The sequence below is a fragment of the Epinephelus moara genome, chromosome 13 (genome assembly GCF_006386435.1).
Source record: "Epinephelus moara isolate mb chromosome 13, YSFRI_EMoa_1.0, whole genome shotgun sequence".
NCBI lineage: Eukaryota > Metazoa > Chordata > Actinopteri > Perciformes > Serranidae > Epinephelus > Epinephelus moara.
The window spans coordinates 16,847,104-16,869,562 of NC_065518.1; the positions used below are offsets into that span (position 1 = coordinate 16,847,104).

The 22,459-nt window shown below is 40.9% G+C and overlaps 1 protein-coding gene across 4 annotated transcripts in view; it reads right to left on the reverse strand.

Annotated features, from left to right (window-relative positions):
• Positions 1-22,459, reverse strand: part of adam11 (ADAM metallopeptidase domain 11) — a 42,423-nt gene that overhangs the window by 13,861 nt on the left and 6,103 nt on the right. For all 4 annotated transcript variants that reach the window (XM_050059609.1, XM_050059608.1, XM_050059611.1 and 1 more), the window contains exons 3-10: positions 19,542-19,618; positions 18,956-19,022; positions 7,948-8,030; positions 6,974-7,031; positions 4,518-4,581; positions 3,574-3,713; positions 1,848-1,922; positions 1,354-1,425 (exon numbers count right to left, since the gene is read on the reverse strand). In XM_050059609.1, coding sequence (XP_049915566.1) covers positions 1,354-1,425; positions 1,848-1,922; positions 3,574-3,713; positions 4,518-4,581; positions 6,974-7,031; positions 7,948-8,030; positions 18,956-19,022; positions 19,542-19,618 — 636 coding nt within the window. The remainder of the gene's footprint in view (positions 1-1,353; positions 1,426-1,847; positions 1,923-3,573; positions 3,714-4,517; positions 4,582-6,973; positions 7,032-7,947; positions 8,031-18,955; positions 19,023-19,541; positions 19,619-22,459) is intronic.

Genomic DNA, 22,459 nt, shown 5'->3' on the forward strand with positions numbered 1-22,459 from the left:
TCCGCTCATTCACACACAGTCACACACTGGTGGCCGAGGCTACCATACAAGGTGCCACCTGCTACTCAGTAACCATTCACACACACACACACACACACACACACACACACACTGATGGAACAGCCATTGTAAGCAATTTGGGGTTCAGTATCTTGCCCAAAGATACTTTGACATGCGGGCTGGAGGAGTCGGGGATCGAACCGCCAATTAGTGGACCACCTGCTCTTCCTCCTGAGCTACAGCTGCCCCAAAAGCAAGACCACTCTGTCCCCCCTTTCCACGATCGTACCCTATATACAGAACAGCAAGGCAGCATAACAACGTGATATTCCTGTCTTGAACAAGGCAGTGTAAAAGGGGCTACCGGTGGAGTCTGGTGGCTTTGAAGCAAGCACAGAAAATGGCTTCAGCTCCTCTGTCAGAAAGGGCTGTCTAATGGCAATGTAAAGCCTTAACAATATTCCAAATATTGCGTACACTTAAACTGACATTTATATATTTTAGGTGGCTAAAATACATCTTGCTGCCGACCCCATCCACAGCAATACATTGCTCAGCTTCTGCACTGGTAATGCCTGCCTCTCTAAAATGGGAGCGTGAAGACCGCCATCTACTGTAGGTAATACACTACTATAAATAAGTACCTCGTACATTCCCACTTTAATAAAAAAATTCAGAAGTATCCCTTTAAGATAGAGACATGTGCAAGAATTTTAAATACAAGATCAGTACTTAATTGGTATCTACCTCTGTCCTTAGTTAAGAGGTTTTCAGAATCATCTCTCATATGTAATTCTTTCTATGTTTTGCATGAATTCTTACTTTCCACAAAAACAATAAACCTAATATAGATATGTAATGACAGCAGCACCTAAGTTCAACAAGGCAATGGAGATCAGGTGCTCCTAAGGTGGGAGCCATAGCAACAAAGAGTGCTACCAGAATGGACCAATGATGCTGCAAATTTTTTCTTTTTGTACACAACATATTTTGTTCATTTTGATGAGTCAACAAGAAATAACCATTAAAATCATTCATAACAAAAGACCCTGTTAAATGAAGAGGAATAAAGTGATGGTAGCAAATGTTTGGCATGTTTACGATGGTTAAAAATAAAATCAGACACATTAAGTTTGTTGGCTTTCTGTGAATAAGGGATGGCAGCTGTCCCACTCAGGAAAGTTTCATCCGCAGGAAAAAAGCTCTGAAATATGGCAACTGTCCTGAGTAAGCTCAAGAGACTCCCGACAATAGACTGTCTATGAAGCTGTGCCATGGCTAGAAGAAAAGGAAAAAGACGACAGGAAGAGGAAGCTCATATTTAAAAACAGCAACAGTATGTTTTTCACTCACCGCGTCGGCCATGTTCACCACTGCTTTGGCAAAGTTCTTGGTCTGAGTGGACGAGCGACGGAGCTGCACAAACTGATGAGAGGAGACAAACACATTTTGCATTTAGGGTTGCTGCACACTTTCAGCAAATGTAATGCTTTTAAAGACCTTGACAGAGCAAATTTAATTCTCTTCAAAGCAAAAGAAATGCACATTAGGGCTGAGCTTACGTTTAAAATCAACTTCGGATATTAGAGTCCAAATTGTAAAGTTCAGAATTTGCACTGAAAATGAATATAGGCAGGGGATTACAACACAGGCTAATGAATGATGTCGTTGTCCACAGGTTTTCAATTTAATACTTTTCAAGGATCCTCTGTTTCTGCCTTTATCTTTCTCCTATGCTCATTATAAAGTCTTATCAGCTGATTAAAATCCCCATTTTAATGAGAGTCACGCTTACGTCTTATTATGCAGCAATTACAGAGATAAAGTAGAAGAGGCTTCACACCCACCAGCTCATGGTCGTTGACCACCATCAGCTCGATGTACTTGGTCTCAGTCTGGACGGTGCGCTGGCCTCGCCGCACCTGGAGGGGGCGAGAGATCAACACAGCCAGACGTTTGAGTCTGCTGTCATAATCACCTTCACACAGGACAAACACACACACATAAAGACAACAGGCACGCACACACAAACTCAGCAGGTGAAGCCATTACTCATACAGAGTGCGCACACGCACACAAACACACACACACACGTAGATATGCTGATGCTGGTGAAACTCTAGTCTTTGTCCTTGAGATGGAAACTTAGAGAACAACAATCATTCTTTCATTGAGCAGAAAATCGCTCTGCATCTGAAAAGATATCGCAGCTTCTGTATCTGATTACAACTGGAGTCTAACAAGAACTTTTAAAGGCCATAAAAACTTTAAATCTTTTTCTTGCTAACATTAAAGATTAATAACTAAATAAGCAATATCCAGAGTTTACAAAAAATATATAGGTTAGGTATTATTTGGTAACATTTTGACACTGTGCAGCAATGGTTTCATCAGATTTAAAGATGGGGTAGGCAGTTTCAGTCTGGGCAAATTTTTTTTGTAATTCAAGTGGACTGAGGGAAAACAAAGACTTCTGCACTTCCTCTTGGCTCTGATTTCAGGCTTTAAAAACAACCTAGGCAGTGTCGTGAGACTTTGGCTAATTGACCCTTTTTTTAAATCCCGCCCCCAGACGCAGACTGGCCAATCATAACTAAGCATCAGGCCGGCTCAGACCAGGGTCCGACAACAACACAGCTGTGCTCCATTGACTCTAATGCAGTCGTTTCAGATTTCCTTCATTTTCAGGCTGGTTTTGTGCATTTGGAGCTAAATGTTGTGCCTGGGACACGTCGTGTGTTAATGATACTTGTTACCTGGAGAGGTTGGAAAAAGATATACGTTTCTTCCCTGTTTCAAAACCAAAATCAAACCCTGCAAAGTGTAGGGTTAGCTAGCTAGCTACTGAAGATATAGCCTACTTAATGTATTCACATGCTGCTTTTGCTTTGTAATGATTGTAACAGTGAAACAAAGACCGACCCCGCTGTACAGGAACCAGTGAAGGGAAGCAGAGAAACTTTGCTGATATTCAACCAGCTCTGTGGCATCACAGTGTGTCAAACACTGTCCATCTGCACACACTGTGATGCCACACAGCTGGTTCAATATCTGCAAAGTTTCCCTTTATATTCATTGTCTTGTGTGGCGATCAGCAGTGATGTGGTGGTTCACTTTTACACTGTGATCTGTAGCCTATAGTTCGGCTTTAGCTTCTAACTATCTTTGTCTTTTTAACCTGTTGTTGCTGCTGAGTCAGTTTGATATCCTGGATATATCCTTCAAACACAGACTGTAGACCCCTCTGTCTGCTTCTCTCTGGAATCACTGTTTCATTTTTCCAAAAATATGACAATATTTCTTCAGGGAGTGCAGTTAGTTACAGTGTGGGCTCCATGTTTACGCCAACAGCTTGTTGGACAAAGAGATGGGGCTTAGCAAAAGGTCAATTACAGACCATTTGACAGAGAGGGCGTTCCTATTGGCTGTTCTACGAACGCAGCTTTAGTGAAACCCTGATTCAACAGCAGAGAATCCTGCGGAGAAAGTTGTTACTCCAGCACTGACAGCAACTTCCTTCAACCTGTCTCCCTGACACTTGTGACATGTTCCTGACAGACTCTAAAAACTGACTTGTCTTTTTGAGCGTCTCAGGCCTGATGTGAAGACGGGCTTCTCCTCTTCAGACCAGTCGTCTCCATCCCTCAGCTCACCGTCTCCTTCAACGTGGCCGTGTGTCTGCTCCTCAGGCTCTGTGCCGTTCACGGAGCATCCTGGGAAACACACACACATGCACAGAGTTAGTGAGAGCGAGAGAGAAAAGTGGCTAGTCATCAGTCCGTGGATGGATGTATTTTAGTCCGCTGATCTGCAGGAGAAATCAATATCACAAAGCCAGTAGAGGAGAGAGGAGGAAAGGGGAGAGTGTAACTGGCCAAATGGGGAAGGGAGGGGAGAGGGGTGAGGAGGGAGGAAGGGTGGAAGGGAGGAAGAGCAGGGGTTGGGTAACAGGAAGGGGGTGAATCCAGAGAGGCAGAAGAGTGTCAGGGACAAAGAGGAGAGGCGGAGAGGAGGCAGCCAAATGAGACGTTTAGCAAGGGCGAGGAGGGCAGCCGGACAACCTGAGGAGGGCACTGTGCACTGCAGCGTGTGTTTGTGTGTAAAAAAGAAACCAAAATCAGTCTTGCATTACAGAACATTTGCTTTAAGCTATTCAGAGTCAAGGACAAGGCTGAACACGTCATCTCCAAACAAGTGACATCAAGCAGCATTTGGGCTTATTAGCAACAAGCTGCATCCTACCAGGTTTCATCAAAGTCTAATCTTCTTACAACTAAACACGACACAAATATGTATCACACCACAAAGATTCATCAAAATCAAGTCAGTTTAAGACGTCACAAAAGTAAATAATTTGTATTATAGCTGGATTTGTACAGCAGGTGTGTCACTGAGGATTTAGAAATTAAATGGCAAACAAGAGACAGGGATTTTGTACCCATCAAACTATCATCATCTCATGTAACTACGAGGAGTCTCAGTGTGGAGTGTCACTGTGAGCCTGATGGTGGTCCTACCTGGACAGGGAGGTGGGAAGAGGTCAATATCCGGCATACGATACACAATGTGGTCGCTCTGCTCCTGAAGGACGATCCGGAAAACAAAACAAAGTGACAGAGAGCAAGACAGAGGGAGAGGAATTAGTTCGTCCTTTCTATCTGCTGCTGAAACAATCTGAAAGTTTTACATTAGAACTTCTTTCCCGGGGTCTTATTTACAAAGCAGTGTGTAGGATCAACACAAAAAAAATGTTTTAAAATGATGACTCAGTTCAATTTTAATTCCCTGATTCTTCTTCATATCTTACTGATTTCTGAGGATTTTAGCTATTAAAGGTCCAGTGTTAGGATTCAGGGTCTTCGATTGGCAGAAATGGTGTAAAGTATTTACTATAACTATGTTTTCATCAGTTTCTAATCACCTGAACAAGAATTGTGGTATGTTCATTACTTTAGTCCAGGCATGTCCAAAGTCCATCCCGGGGCTAATTGTGGCCTGTGGACTGATTTTAAATGGCCCTTTGCTTGTCCTTTAAAATAATTAATTAATTAATAATTAAATGTGGCCCACCACACAATAGTGATTAGTCAAGCATGATCGCTTGGCAGGACTTTCACTAGCCTGGTGTAGCTACACATTTTGACAGATAAAGGCCTGTCTCAATTAGAGGCCTGGTCTGGTTGTCAAGCTGTTTCCTTTTTTCATAGACGTTCTTCGGATGTATGAAACCAGGCTTGTTTGCTACCTCAAATGATATGTCCATTTCTCCATTACTCTGTAAATTATTCAAATTCCTTTATTCTGTAAGGGTCCTCAGATCAAAGGATTATATCGTAAAAATGAATCTAAGTTGTGAGTATTGTTTTAACAGGATAAAATGGTGCGTCAGTATGCTGGGTGCCGTAATCCTCGAGAGCCCTAACTCTCTCTGATGTGCTGTTTATCGGAGCTAGATCAAATGAATGATTCATAATTGATATATTATCTGAAGTCTAATTCTTATACAATTAATATTCATACTGCTTCAAATAAACAATTTGATTATATTGCCGATCTTTGCTGCACAATGGTTTCGTGTGAAAGAAAATAAAGGCCTGCCCCAAATAAAGGCCCGCTGAGTTCAGTGATTTAAGCAAATAACAAATGCCGATAGAGTAGAAGAGCCAGATTATATTGTTCACTTTTACAGAGAAGTGAAAACAAGTGAAAACTACTGCAGTGAAACTTTTGAAACTGCAGGAAACGCTCCTGTCACAGTGTTTTAAAGAGAAGAGCAGTGGGATTACCTCCAGAAAGTGTCAGTGAGGACAGAGAGATTATCTAAAAGCCTGTTGGCACATTTTGTCTGTGGTCATTTTTTATGAAAGAAAACCTCTTTTTGGTTAGGTGTGGTTGTTGGCCGTTGCAGGAATGAGAAATGAGTGGTGAAAAAGTCTTGCATAAGTACAAATTTAAGTCTCGAAAAAAATAAATAAATAAAAAAAAGCAGCAGATGGGGGATCAGGGCAGACACAAATCCGACACTGGCCTTTGACGCTGAACCAGGCTTTGATCAACAGAAGCGAAACTGCAGAGCTCTTTCCTGTAAAAGAGCGTGAGTATGTAGACCTGAACAAATTGAGGTTTTACCACCACACAAGCCTTGAAATGACTCCTTCTCATCCTGAGTGTCAGCCCACAGCTGCTCTGTGTGAGAGAACGCTGCTGCTGTGTCCTCTGGAGCAGCAGGGATGGATCAACGGGAAGGAAAGTGCTCTGATGCATAATTAATCAATCACTGGGCTGTCATAATGGCAATAACACTACTGGACACTGTGGTACACTTGAGCTGGGGATAAATACTTTATGAAAATGATCCATCTGAGATAGAGAGCCGAGGAGAGGGAGAGAGAGAGTGAGAGAGTTTGAAGATGAGCTGGGAGGCTATTGATCCATCTCTCCAGTCTATGTAATTGAGCTGTACTTCGATTACTGGGGGCCTTAATGGAAAAAAGCTCAGCCTCTTCCACTCTAAACACTTTCTCCCCGCTCCCTCCCATCACTCTGTTATACATCTATTTCTTCTTAATACTAGATCTATGCTAAAATCAAATCTGAGCATTTCTGAAACATCTAAAAAGCCTCTTGTTTTTGTCGATGATTTGCAGTTTCTCCTCTGTGAGATGATGTCTCCCTCAGATATGAGACAGGAGATGTGTTTCAGTGCTGGTGGATTGTGTGTCAACTCAATACTTTCCATACAGCAGCTCAGAGATAGAGTAACACCGTCTGGACAGACGGTAAGTCACGGAGAGTGAAAGTGAGACTGTTTGAGACTTTTAACCACATTTCGTTAAGTCTGAAAGATTTTTGGGAGATTCCTCTTTCCACACAACCTTGTTGGTTGCCAAGACATCTGATATGTGTGTGTTTACTACTAATTGGACTGGTTGATCGTGCCCGCTGGGTTTATCCTCCTAAAGTCGTGACTCACCTCTCCAGTGCCGACTGGCTCAATCCCGTACGAGAAGTTTCCGTCAGAAAACATCCCCCTGAAAAACACAGCAGCAGGTTACAGCACATCTGGGCATGTTTGTGTCAGTCTGTGGTGTCTAAACTTTAAAAACCTTGCTGCAGGACATATGTTTTAAAGGAACAGATTGATATTTTGGAAAGTATTTGATTCACTTTCTTGTTGTGAGTCAGATGATAAGATTGATACCACTGTCATGTTGGTACGGTGAATATGAAGCTGCAGCAGCTGGTTAGCTTAGCACAAAGACTGGAAACAGAGGGAAACAGCTAGCTGGCGCTAATTAACACATCTTATTTGTTTAATTCCTTCAAAGTGTAAAAACAAGCTATATGGGTTTTTGTATGGATTAATATACCAGACATTAGGGCTGTCAGGTTAATTTCCAGGGCTGGTACCTGCGGTTATTCCACAGGCTAGTTAATAACATGTCGGGCAGGAAATCCAAAGTGTGGGATCATTTTGAGAAGGTGAAGGACGAACCCAAGGTGATATGTAAACTCATCTTCATTGGTCGACTACAAACATGACGTATCATCTGAAACATGGAAGTAGCTACATGCCCATTAGCCCACAGCGTCATTAACAGGCGGCTCGCTCAGTGTGTGACGTGCACTTGTAGATAAAATATAGGCCTATATTAATGAAGGTTCATTAGTACGGTTTTGTATTTCTCTGTAATGTAGCACAGTGTTAACAATGTTACTGATACTATTCTTTCTCACACCTTCAACTCAAACCATTGTGTTGCCCCTGCCCATAGTTAATTAAATTAATATTGTAAACATTTGTCAATTTTCTCCTTGATGGCTTTTTAGAAAATCGAAACAGAGCTCCTGAACGTGCTTTGTGCAAATTTACTTTGAACATTTGAATCTCAGAAATTCACCAAACTTTGGGTCCTGACTCAGTCTAGATTTCAGCACTGGACTCACCGCAGGCCGTGGCAGGTGGACAGAGCGGCCCAGGAGCCCGGCAGACCCCGCACATGCCCATGGTAGTAGCAGTGCTCTCCTCCCTGGAAACAAACCATAGATTACAGTGAGACACTGAACCCTCGATCATCCAGTGACACGTTCATGTCAAATTTCAGAAAATGAAACCAACGCTGACTGTGAAGCCCTGACTTTTGCAGATCTCCTGGCCCCTGCATACAATGAGGGCAGGTATTTACTGTCAGCCTGGGGCCTACAGCCGACCTGGTGGGTTGACTGAAGGATATCAGTGACTACTGTAAAACTCAGTGTCCAGGAAAACCTACACCCACAGAAGCTGCAGCTGAGTTGAGTTTCAACATAGGGAAAGCCGCGTGTGTACAATGTGTGTGTGTTTGAGTGATGGAGGAAGCAATTAAAGTGAGGAAGGACAGGGGTCAAATGGGAGTGGGTCTGGTTTCAGTGTAAAGTGCGAGTAAACGTGTAGGTTTCTTCTTCAAACGACAGTTTTAATAAGAACGGCAGTTCTGTGCAGTCATTGACCTCGACTTATGAGTACGAGACCTCGCAGTTTGGACCTAATGAGTGAATTTGGCAACAAACCAGTTTTCTGCAACACAAAAAAAAATATATCACAGTCGAAAAATAACCCATCTAATGATTACAGAGTGTGTACTGACCTGACACTGTAGCTCACAGAATGACTGTGCCTCTCACTTATACAGAAACCTGACCATATTGTGTTTTTGCGGATGCTAATGTGTTTGCAAATCAGAAAACAAAAATCTCAAAACCTTAATTAATTACAGTAACATGTGTAGATTAACTGTACATTGGTTTGTTGTAAATATGCTGTCACTAACAGCTGGTCTCAGTTGAACATAATGTTGCCAGTAGCAACCACTACTGGTCTCAGTTGAACATAATGTTGCCAGTAGCAACCACTACTGAAAAAGTTCTATACTAGTTACAGTTCTGTTGCTCGTAGCAACCACTACTGACAAAGTTCCATATTAGTTACAGTTCTGTCATTCAGAGGATGCTGTAGTAGAAAATAAAGTTTTGTCTCCAGTTAATTATAATCTTGATATCCAGGCTATAATAGCTGCTGGATACTCCATAGAGGAGTGTATGTGTGTGTTAGCTATGTTAGCTACATTGCTAATATTTCACTTTCCCTGCTTCTGGTGCATAGGGCAGTCTCCCTTCCCCTTAACCTTGGGAGCTATGGCAACAGAACTGGCCAAGTAAGATCAAGTATTCTGACCTCGAGGCCTCTTTTAGGCCTTCTGCTCACCTGACTGTTACCTTAAGCCTAACTATCATCCATTTCTTTTACTGCCAAGGCTAAAGGCTGAAACACACAACAAATTTCCTCACACCAAACAGCAAATTTGCTAATTAGCAAATCGCATTATCCAACTGCTTCTTAAGGCTGACTGGTTAATTTTGTCTTTGACATGTAAATCTGTGGAATGGTCCTTTAATACAGGATAACATGACAAACTTTATCGGCGTGTGTGCCACAGGACACCTGTAAAGTATTAACAGTACACCCGGCCTTCAGATACCTTCACCTGATTATTCATAATCTCCTGAGAGGCTCTGACTGGATGATCATGTTTTGAATATAGTGTTTCCGCGCTGCCTCTCACAGTACAGGAACGATCAGATAACGACAATCGGAGAGAGGAGACTTCAGGCTGTCACTCAAGAAACACGTGCATGTTTAAACGTGTGAGCTAACAGAAGTTGCTGAGAAGAGAGGAAACTTGGCAGACAGGTGTACAGTCAGGAGAGGAGTTTCTTATAATCTAAGTGGATGGAGATTACAGTCACATGTCTTTGTTTGTAGCTATGAAGAGTGTGTGTGTGTGTGTGTGTGTGTGGGTGTGTGTGTGTGTGTGTGTGTGTGTGTAAGACAGGGTCAGTTTCAGGTGTTTGTAATGAACCCCAATAAGTCATGTCTGCCACCTGAGCCTGCTGTTGTCTGACACGGCTGATGGACCAAAAAGAAAAGAGGCAACTTGGAGCCGCTGTTCTTTATGCTTGGTCAACCTTTACTCCGACCTGCAACTCAAACCTGAGAAATCTCTCGGACGTCCTGTTAAATCAAGTACGAACTTGCAAAAGATATACCACCCAATACAAATAAGACTTCACCTCTATCTATGCATTAAGTGGCTTCATCACTGGATGTAAAATAAGCGACTATACTGGGTTCACAGGGAGGATAATTCAAACATTTCAGCTGGGATCTCCTTCAAGATAAAATCAGAGGCTTTTTATCCCTCAGCAGGTGGGAGTCCAGCGTGGGGGAGCTTTAGATGAAGCTGTGCGTGTCTGTCTGTCAAACATGATGCCTCAGATCTCAGAGGACACAGTGCTGGCTTGCTTTTGATGAAATTCAGGGCAGGGGGTGTTAATGCATTCAGTCTGTTTTGGTGTTTTACACTGATCTGATTACACTAAGGAAGCTGTTAAAAATTAAAAACCTTAAAAGGCTGTAATTGCTTTTCCACCAGCTCCACGTGATGAAACTGAGGGATGAGGCTTCAACTTACAGACTGGTGAATGTAAGAGTCCGGCTCGTTCTTAGAGGATGAAATCAAAACAGATACAAGCTTCCAAATGTTGTTGCATCAACATCATAGTTCGTCATTGGTAGTTGGGTCGGAAATTTATCACATCCTCTGCTTTTAAACCTTCGAGAGGTAGAGATCACAAGCAATGTCTCTGGAATATAATACTTTAAGTATATTTTCCGTCGTGTATAATCACCTGATAATAAGAATTGTGGCGTTTTCGTTGCCTTACAAGATGGACCAAACCAAACACTGGCTCTAAATGGGGCCATTCGCCATTTCACGTCAGCCACCGTAGTAAGCAGTGCATCTGTGACAAGACGAAAAGTGTGGTAAAAACTGAACGTGAAACTGTTTTTTTCAGTGTTTTTACTGGTTTTAATCACTGGGTCCATTTGTTTTGGAGAGGAAGAGACCTCTGCCGATAATTTAGCTGCTCCCAAGTACCCATCGGACTTGGCCCATTTATGGCAGAGTGTCAGCTGACTCAGCTGTGTCCTGGCTCCGTGGTGCCAAATGTGAGTCAGCTTTGGCCCATTAACTTTTGCCAAATCTGGCCCACATTTAGCTGTTACAGATGTGGGCTAGCTAGCACCAAAATGTGCTCTGTCTGGCCTGTCGATGGTTGCCAAATCTGGGCCTGATTGGGCATTGTAGACATCCCGGCTGAGACACGGCTGCCAGAATCAGGCCAGTTTACTTGGCCCAATTCTCAGCCGAGTTCGGTAACTGGACATGGCCTGACTTATTTCTTCCTGCACGCCGAGTTTGGGCTGATGCTAAGTTGGGTCATTTTGGCTACCTGGGGTGGTATAAACCTCCTGAACAAAGAACACTGAAGGAATTCTAACCGGGAGAAGTTTCAGCTGGTTGCAATCAACAATCCTCACCACTAGATCCCAATAAGTTTCCCTAAATCTTAGACACTGTTCCTTTAGGTAAAAGTACTATTACCATACTGTAAAAAAATACTTGGTTACAAGTAAAAGTTCTTCAGTAAAAGTATGTAGGTACGATCAGGAAAACGTACTTGAAGTATTAAAGTAAAAATTCTCAATGCAGAAAAATAAAAAAATGAACTTAACTAAAACTTATTAAAATAGATTTAAATAATACAAATACATGTGTGAAGCTGGAAGTATACATTTCTTTGGTTAACTGTATATAAAACTATTAGTTGCCAATTAATGTTCTGTCAGTAACTAACTGATTACTTGATTAATCATTTCAGCTGCACTTGTATATACTGTTGGTTAGTTTTCTATAAACAAAACATATTTTAGAAGCTATTTGTATGTTTTGTGTCCAAAAATGCTAATACGTGAAATAATTTAAGATGTCAGATGAATGTAGAAATACTATACATTTCCCTCTGAGATGTAGTGGAGTATGTGTATTAAGTGACATGAGAGGAAAAGACTCAAGTAAAATCAAAGTACCTCAAATTTGTTCTTTAGCATAGTACAGACACGTGGTGATCGAGCCTTTGCGGCCTTAACACCTAAATTTTGGAATGCTCTGCCTGCTCCCTATGCTAACTCTGTGGTTTCTTTTAAACGCCAGCTAAAGACACACCTGTGTTTTGGGTAACTTGCACCAGAGCTGTACTTTATCAAATTTTGTGTATTGTTGTTGTGTAGTGTGAATTCTTTTTTTCTTCTGTGCAAATAGTTTTGCTAGCTGAGCCCTTTTTGCTACATGGCTCACTCAGTCACTTCGTCTTTATGATTTCTTTCTTGTTGTATATTCCCCTTGTGAAGCACTTTGTGACCTATGTCTGTGAAAAGCCCTATATAAATATATTTTACTTACTTACTTAAATGTACTTAATCACATTCCACCAGATACAAACCGTGATATTTTTTTTATATAGCATGTTTAAAAAGAACTGGAGCTGACAAAAGTGCTGCCCAAATTAAAGTGAATCACCACTGATGATTCTAAGTACAAAAACACAAAACAATTGCAATTTTCACAGAGCTTATTTAGATTCAGTGCTAGTTCATCTGCTGAGGAAGAACAGGATTTTAATCATTCATACCGAATAGTGAGACAGCCCACAGCACTTAGTCCAGGGTCAGATAATAAATAAATAAAAGGTAGGATTACGAGGCTAAATGGAGGAAATCAAATTGCCTGACACAGCAGACACACTGATAGTGAATGCGCTTTTCAGACCAGATGTGTGCACTTCAAATAATGCCCACTCACACACGCAAAGCAACCGCGTTGTATGAGAAATTATTGATTAAACATAAAATATCATCAGTGCTGGGGGGACAGTAAGTAGTAAGTAGTAAGCAGGACAGTGAATGACTACATGAATGAAATTTAAAAAAGAAAAAACTGCATGCAGGCACAAATAGAGGCAACTTAACAATTACATCCTGGAGAGACGAGGATTAAATGTGACACTGGAAACTAACTGCATTAGAAAAGCTGGAGTTTGCTTGATGTCTGGACTCTGACTCAGCATTGTTGAGCTGAGAGAGGAGCGGAGGAAAGGTAATGAAACACGAGGAGCTAATGTAAAGTGAAAGGAAGACCAGATGGAACAAAATCATTGGTTAGAAATATAAGACATCTTCTGTGTTCATTTTTCAGAGAACATACAGCCATAAACAGGGATGCAAAACTATTAAGTGAACACATGAAGAGATTTAAATTAATGAGAACGGTGAAACAAATCATCCCTCTGATTGTGTTTGATTAAACCGAAGTTATCATCATTGCCCAGGGACTGAGATTAATAACTAATACGCAACACTGCAAGCTGTTAGAGGGCGGTAAACATTTATCAGCTTATTAGTTTATGAATATTTTGATGAGAATCTCTGTATTTTGTCAATCACAGTATTGGCATCTTATATGTTTTCAACCCAATCATGAAATGAAGGCATTTGTTGGTGCTTTTGCTCCAACAGCACTCAAAACAGATTTTGGAATTTCAGAAAATAAAGCGGCAAAAAAATCAGCATGAATCTGACAAATATATAAAAATGGCTCCCATCAATTCCAGCCCGTCCTCGTCCCTAATTCAATTCTTCTTTTAGTCGTGTGTCATTGAGATTCAATCTGAACGAGACGGTCACCAGCTCAATGCAATAGCACAGATCCACAGGGACCAATAAAAAAGTGACACACAAAGGCAGGAGGAATTTATTGGCACGTCAATAAAACCAAATAAATCAAGATGGAGATGGCGGTGGAGGGGAAGGGGTAGCATTCACTGGGCTCTCAGTCCAGCGTGCAGAAAATGAAATGTCCATATCAGCAATTTGTGCATTTCTATTGGATAATTTCTCCATCGCTACATGTGAGTGTTTGCATGTGTACAGTATTTACATATGAAAAGCAACATCCAAACCAATCAGACACAACCATTTATCCCAACAATGGGATACTAATAAATAGCCCTTTAGAGAAAATAATTACTTAAGAAACCCTGACAAAACATTTCCCCTCTACTGATATTACTAACTATAGACCCATATAAATCCTTTCATATTTATCTAAATTTCTATCCCTATATTCCTATATTTATAAAAATGTTTATGGTTTCCGTAGAGACTGTTGTAATTACGTGGCTTTGCGTCACCTGATAGAAAAAATGTCCACAGCATTTGACATTAAAGGTCCAGCGTTTAAGATTTCTGGGAATATTTTGGCAGAAACTGAATATAATATAACAAGTATTTTTCCTTTAATGTTTATCACTTGAAACTAAGACTCTTTGCATTTTAGTAATCTGAGAACAAGCCGTTTATATTTGATTCCCTGTCATTTTATTTATATAGCCCAGTTTACCTTAGAATGAGTCGTTTATATTCAATTGAATTTTCTGTATATAGCAGCCCAGCATCACAAATCACAATTTGCCTCAGGGGCAAGGGCGTAAATATAGACAGTGCAGGTAGTGCAGTTGCATTGGGGCCCGTGGGGTGGAGGGGCCCAATTGCCACCTGGAAAATATGCCCGTGTTCGAAGACGAAATTACATTAAATCAATAATGGTGCGGTGTTCTATATATGCACCCAAAAAGGCAAACCCATCTCATCACAGTTTTCTGTTTTTGTAAACGTATCAATCTATAATACAATTATAAGCTTATTCTACATAAACTATAAAAAAAAAAACTATAATTTAAAAATAAAACTATTAGTTGAACAAATAATTTCCTACTTTCTCTTATAGTTTTTGTCACATACAGTTATGCAATGGTGAATGCTGGGTACTATGTATGTTGATGTCCAATATTAAGTCTATTAAATCATGTAACGAGAAGATATGACTTAGAGCAGCTAGTTTAGGTGCAAAATTTCTCAAGATTGTCAAGCTGGGCACATCTGCAAGTGGATATAACATATGAGCAGCAGTAAGACACACTGTTGGTAAAATATGTATACACCTAAAACTCTCTGCGTGTGAATGTGTGTGCTCTTAATAACGAGTAACTAGGGCACACTAGGGCCCATTGAAACTATCTTGTGCTACCCCTCAGGGGGCTTTACAACATAAAACACCCTGTGTCTTTGGACCCTCACAGCAAACAAGGAAAAGAATATTGAGTAAATAAATTGTATTTATGGTTGAAAATGTATCTTCCCAACACAGAACTAGTTATAATAAAGCTGATCTGTGTACTTGTTTTTTAAATGGTCTCTATTAAGCTATGTATTGTGTGTGTTTTGAGTCAACCATACTTCATAGCACTTCACAGAAACATGCGCCGCTGACTAGTGTTTCTGGAGGTGTGACTGTAGAGTGACAAAGACACACCACCGAACAAGCATAAATGCTCACAATGGTGTAGGCCACGTGCGTAGACTACAGTGTAGGCTCTGCATAGAGCTGATACGCAGGTATAAATCTGCCTTAACTAGTAGAGACCAGAGGATGGGCTGTGGGCATTATGTTAACAGTTATTAATGTGGCAAGCCGGCTTTCTGCTCCCCACCAAATCTGGGTGATGCGCAGCTCAGTAAACTGAAGAATAGCAAAATTAACCTTAGACTGAAATGCATTACTGGTCAACATTATTCTCAGCAGTTAACCATTAACATCCCAAATTGATATTAATTTTTCAAATAAACACAACATTTTTGAGGAGGATCCTATAAATTTGGTTATTAAAAATTTTGAAGAGATACATACAGAGTGGGCCATTTTACATTTGAAAAATAAACTTGTCCGTGCTCACTGGTGGACAAACTATTTAATAGAGATACTGTACCAAACTACTGTACAACATTTGGCAGTTATCCATCAGGCTCTAAAAACTTCAGTGATCTTTCTTGTGAATGATAAATTGCCCCGGGGCTGAGCCTCCAAACATCTTATATTTTATGGGGCTCTTTACATCAACATAATGTATGTTTTATTATTTAGCACTTACTTAATCTAAATATATCTTCGATACTGTGATTATTGTTTTATATTATATAGATGGAGAGATGATGAAAAACGTCTCTTTGCTCCCTCTGCACACCATATCCCTTCATTTGCTGGATTTTAACCTGATAGTCGTCCAATAGTTATTTTAATTTTACATCTGGCTCCAAAGGTCAGGACAGAGGGTGGCTGTAAGATTTGCTGGTGTTGGATATGGACATGATTTGAATTCCCCTCACAACATGACAAAACAGAGCCACGCTGCTGCCGCTGCTGACTGCTGGTACCCATGGCAACCATGCACTGATTGGTCAGGTGGTCGTTGGCAGAGACAAAGAGAGTGAAAGAGAGACAGGGAGAGACAGCGAGAAAAGGGACAGAAAGAAGGAGGGACGGAGACTAAAATAAAAGCGCAGGATGCAGACAGAGAGAGACCGTCTCTCCCACCAGATGGTGTTGAGAGTCAAACTGTCTGCATCAACTGTCTGTCTGTGAGACTGCGTAAACAAACAAGACTCAGATTGGGTTGGCTCAAAATTTATAATGCATGATAGAAAGGACGACATCAAGTAATCTTCAGTTCATGTGCAGCTACTGTTTTTGGACACCAAAGATTCGGCATGTCATGTGGACTGATGGAAGAAACCAGAGTATAATGCAGTAAAGCACATGAGCCAACAGTCAGCTGGAGCGAAACATCTTCACAGCCTTTAACACTAGCATTTCTACATTTAAAAACATTTGTCATTTCTAGGAATGTCCCCCTGAAGGCCAAGATAAACACGTGTTTCTGCAATTGGTTATTGATTCTCTTCACTTTAACTCAGGGGGATACACCCATTCGAAACACTACACACTGGACACAAAAGATACGGTGTTACACGCACTGGCACAAAATCAATTTCTATCAAATTGGCTGTGATGAAAAACTGTCTCTGTGACTTCTTTTGAATTCTGATAGAAATGAGAATGCAAACATTTGTCAAGAGTTTGTTAAAGGCTTACTTTGACATTTTGGGAAACAAAAGTTTGATGAGAAAACTGAAACCACTCATGTTTGTACAGTAGATATGACGCTACAGCCAGCACACAGGCGCAGTTTGCATAGGTTCAGGGGGCTCACTGAACCCTGGGGGCCGTAGCCAAAAGTGCATGTAGGGATTTCAATGTTATCTTTATTTTCTATAATACAGAACTAATAAGGGATGCAACAATTTATCGGCTGCACGTCTTGGCCAGTCACATTCACTTTGTTGACTGCCATCAGCCTATCAGCAAATAAGTTGACTTTCACCGATGGCAGTGGCTGATGCCTCTCCACTGTGACACATCAATTTTGCGCAGACTAAAAAGCAGGGCTCCAGACTAACAGCATCCTGTCATGACTGAGACAATAAAAACTGCATTTAGAGTTAACAAAGATCTTCCCCTCGGCGCCATCAGGACAAAAGGACGCGGTTGAAAGACTAATGTTTCCCTGATAAAGCTACATTGTGGGGCTAGTTAATGTTAGCGTAACAGATTGCTGACTGAGGTTGTGTTGAGTTAAATCATGATGCGTTCATGCTCTCTTCAGTAAAAATTTGTATTGGCCGGAGGTAAATGTACAAGTTCTCATGATGTGTTCAAATGCAATCTTGTAAAATGTAGCGTTCGGTAAGAGTCTTGAATTAATACGTTGTTTGAAGGAGAAATTTGTTAATGTTTCACAGCAATAAAAAATATATATAAGAGAGAGAATTGACAATAAACAAACAAAGAAACTAAACAAAACCCAAACCATCGGTATCAGCCTAGAATTTCATAATCAGTGCGTCCCTGTGACTACTCGTAAAGGATACAGGGATGTTGACAGTTACTGCAATTTATTAACATTAAAAAACATGCAATTAACAGGTAACAATTTAATTGCTTGGACGATTCTAACTTAAACATCGTCCACACAGTCAGAAACACAACTCTGATTAGTCGACATACTCAACCCAAACCACCATGGATGGTTATGTGACGGCTAACAACAATAATAACTGTTAACACATGAAAATGGATAAATGATCACAAAAGACAGTGTCAGGATTTTTATTATGGATAGATTTCAAAATGTCTCCAAAAGGACACATCAGTTCATGGCTGGATATCAAAATTTCTGAAAAGGATATGATCAAAGCAGAGCCTTCGTTGGGACGACACAACTGCTAATGTAATCCGCTAAGCAAAAAAATAGCAGGTACAGAGATATTTAAGGTTGGTAATGTTATGTTGTATTTGACATCATTAACCCCTACATAACTTTAATAGTGTCTAGTCTGTCAGATTTACGGTTTTTCTTGGTGGTTAGACAAATGAAAGCAGCTCAGTACGCAGTTTGTTTTTAAACAACGTAACATTAAAGTCAGACAACAAATTTATTTTGCGGACAACTGTGTGAGGCATTCCACTTGCCAAAATACAGAGTTTATTTGCCCTCTACAAGTGTTAATGTCGAACTCTGAAGCTAATAATCTGTATCTGGTTCAGTGTCGGGTTTTGCGATTTCTGTTGCTATAGTAATTCTCTTAATATTTAATCACCTCACTGGACATATTAGTCAGGATATGAAAATGCACCTGCTGGTATCCTGGTTATCAATTTTTTTATAAGCCAAGCCTCTGTTGTACACATTATATTTCTTCTAGATTTTTTTTTTGTGAACCCCAAAACTCAAAATGCACCTATGAGCCAGCAGTTGGTAAGCTTAACTTAGCATAAACACTGGAAACAGTTAGCCTGGCTCTGTCCAAAGGTACGAAATGATTAAATGTGGTGTAAAAGGTGGTTTTAGGTAGAATTTATTACCTTTGGACAAAGCCAGTCTCGTTCATTTCTCCTGTATCCAGTCCTTATGCTAAGCTAAATTAAGCTGTTGCTATCTTCAACATCATATATACTGTACAGACATAAGAGTGGTATTGATCTTTTACTCTAACTCTTGGCAAGAAACGCATCCCACGTATTTCCCAAAATGTCAGACAGTTTCTGTGAGATAATCTTACCAAATTCTGTAACAGCTGCCCCTTCTCGTCGTAGTGACGCTCCACATAGTCTGTAGACAGCAGGTTGCTGCAGAGAAGAGGATGAAGAACAATAATCATCAAGTAGTATGAATTCAATCATTGTTTGAAAAAGCAAGACTGCAGCACTGTGTGACTATTAGCAGCCTTTATGGGTCATTATTCTGGAGTGCTGTTTAACAGAATCATATTTTGCATCAAACATTACGATTTGAATTTAGATCAACAAACGGCTGATTTATAAGTAAACCAAACGTGTGAAGATTCATTTAGTCTAAGTGCTCAGAGAGCCAGTGACTGGTATAACATAAATGCAGTCCATTAGAGCAGTATGTGCCGAGTGAGAAGAGGGGGAGGGGAGGTATACATTTAGCCTGCAGCCAGTCCGTACAATACCAACACACAGGACATACAGTACAATGCTGTAGGTGGGCAGGAGAGAACAATGAAGAAAGATGTGCCTGCGAGTACGGTCGTGTCAGTGACTGCTGTAAACAAAGCATTAAACATTGTTTTGTGCCTCTGTGGTGCGGTTGTGTGAATGCTTCGCAGGCCTGTGGTGACTTACTGGTTGAGTTCCAGGTCAAGGATGAAGGATGTGCCGAAGGCCTCCACCAAGAAGCTGCTCTGGGCCAGATGGACGGGCTGAGGGAGGGATGGAGGGACGAGGAGTTAGGAGGGAAAAAGGACTGAGGTTTACATTTGATTTCATTTACTGAGATACTGATTTTTTTGCAGCAACAAAAACTCAGAGAAATCTAGTCTGATTGATTGTGTCTGTTGATGGAAGTTCACAGGTTTGTACAGGACATAATCATTAGAAATCAATGGCCTTAATTTGACCAATTCCAAGTTTGTTATGCTGTGTCATGATTTGTATCACATATCATACAGTATGTACTATATACTAATACTTATAATACAACATTTTTGAAATTAATATAGATGAGTCGATGTCTAGTCATAGTTGGGGCCATGGTCACGGAGGAAGGAAACAGTCCCTTCCTTCTGTCTGAAATGCTGGGAAAGCCTGGTTTTTAAACTCACATGCTAATATCAACAAGGTGTCATGTCCTTGGTGGAACTTTTTTACCATAGGCTAAACAATCGAACGCTGTTTTGCATAAAACAAACTTAATGTTAGATCCTCTTTGTTTAACCAGAAACAGCCTCAAGATTGACAATTCCACCAGACTCCATTTAAATAAACAGTAATTTTAGCATGCATAGAGGCAGCATATTCTCACAACTATCTGGGTGAATTAAGGGTTTACTCCGACCAAACTAGATTTGGTGGTTGTTTAAACAGCGGAGAGACGAACCAAGACATGTTTTATAGTTTTATTTTGTTTCTGTTGACTTGAAATGAACCTTGGTTTACAGTGATAAAATGATTGGTTACTTAAATGAAGTTTGGTCAGTGTGGCGATGTTAATTTCAGGGCTGTTTCTGGTTGAACAAACAGAGTCTTACTCTTTAACAAAAAGGTCTATCTCTGTAGGATCCTTTACATACTGTTGTCAGACACTTGGAACAACAATCTGAGCCTGTCAGTTGCAAAACAAGCACTTTTAGTGGATGTAAATTGACAGCGTGAAACCGCCCTGAGTGGTTAACGTTATGTTGCAGCCTCGCTCATTACTGGACCAATTGTTTCCATTAGTCACTTAGGGTATTTTCACACTTGGTCCTTATCAGCCCTCTAAGTGCGCATACATGAACACTCCAAGAAATCTCAGACCCCTCTAAGGCAAAGCGTACCAATGATCCGCACCTCAAACCATCTCGGGATGCCACCTCCGGAAAACACTGCACATCTCCAGATGTGGAATGTAGAATATCAAACAAGACCAGTCTACAGCACAGACACGTCAGGTTTTCCTCCAATTTTAAGTTCATCCAAAAGCGAGGGGCTTCATAACCACACTGCTGTGGCACACTTAAGTAAAAACAAAACTAGATCCATGTATATTAAATATGCAGGCTATAGTGTGAACAGAAAGAGGATTGGGGCCCCATTAGAGCTGAAGTTGACCAGAAAGTCCTCTTTTAAATGAACTGACAATGTGAATACAAAAAGAACTGAGTCCCTTTTCCGTTGGTCCACTTTAGCCCCATTTTCATCAAGCAGTCTGGTATGGTTCAGTTCAGTTCACTTTTTTTTCTGTTTCCACTGTGAAAAGTTGTGGATGGTACCAATAGAACTGTTCCGTACCATCCCCATTTTTGGTCCCCCCTCTGTTGGGGTACCTAGCACACAGATCTGGTGCTAAAAGGTGGAGCTGTGAACACTGCAGTCTGTTGATTGGTCAATAGAGGGCGGCCACTCTGCTCAGGGCTGAGTTGTGGCTGGTTTTGAGGCTCATGTAACCACTGTTCATACCATGGAGAGTTTTATTAGTAAACTGTAACTATAAAATGAAATGATGTTTTGCTGCCTCTTGCAGCAGCTGGAGTTGGAGAAAAAAATAACTTAATTCACTGGGCCAACTGCTGGTGACTTTTAAGGTGGAACGTTCACTCAATGCACGAGCTGATGATGTTTTTGTTTTTTTTGTTTTTTTATACTTTATTAATCCCCCTGAGGTGAAATTCAATTTTTTCACTCTTGCTGTCAATTACACACAGGTCCGAAAGACACACACATGCACAAACAGGACGTATACATGCACAAGGTGGAGAGATGTCAGAGTGAGGGGGCTGCTCTTGGTCAGGCGCCCCGAGCGGTTGGGGGGTTCGGTGCCTTGCTCAAGGGCACCTCGGAAGTGCCCAGGAGGTGAACTGGCACCTCTCCAGCCACCAGTCCACACTCCACATTTGGTCCGGACGGGGACTCAACAGGCGACCCTCCGGTTCCCAACCCAAGTCCCTATGGACTGAGCCACTGCCGCCCCAAGGATGAATCCATCAGCACACCTTCAATTTCACCATCACTTTAGTTTTTATATGACATACACTTTTAGTAATGAGTGAATCTTCAAGCATTTATATATATTAATTTTGACCAGATTATGTGAACTGTGTATATTCTAAACCCTTCTTCTTAAGGGTTTCATGTTCATGAGATTTGTACGGCAGCACTCACTCCAATACTTTATCATGTCAATTTTAAGTTTGATCTATGAAGCCAATAATCACCACTTTGTCTCAGAGTGCTTTGCAAATCAGTGCACACCTCTTCTATCCACAGACCAGGGTAGGCAGAGGCAGCAGAAGTCAAACTACAATATGGGAAATATCCACATCTCTCAAAGTCAAGGTCATGCATTAATTTTTAAGCTTTGGTTCCTCACGACTCTGTCTGCAAACAGGGCAGGTAGTCAGTACAGAACACTGACGTCTAAAGCTAACTTTTAGATCAATAAACCATGCATCTCTAACTCACATCCCTGCAGGGTGCTGGTCCCAGACACTGACTCAAACAAATGCAAAGTACAGCGTGTTTTAAGGGAAAAGAGAATGTAGAAATAAAGAGTGGAGAATGGA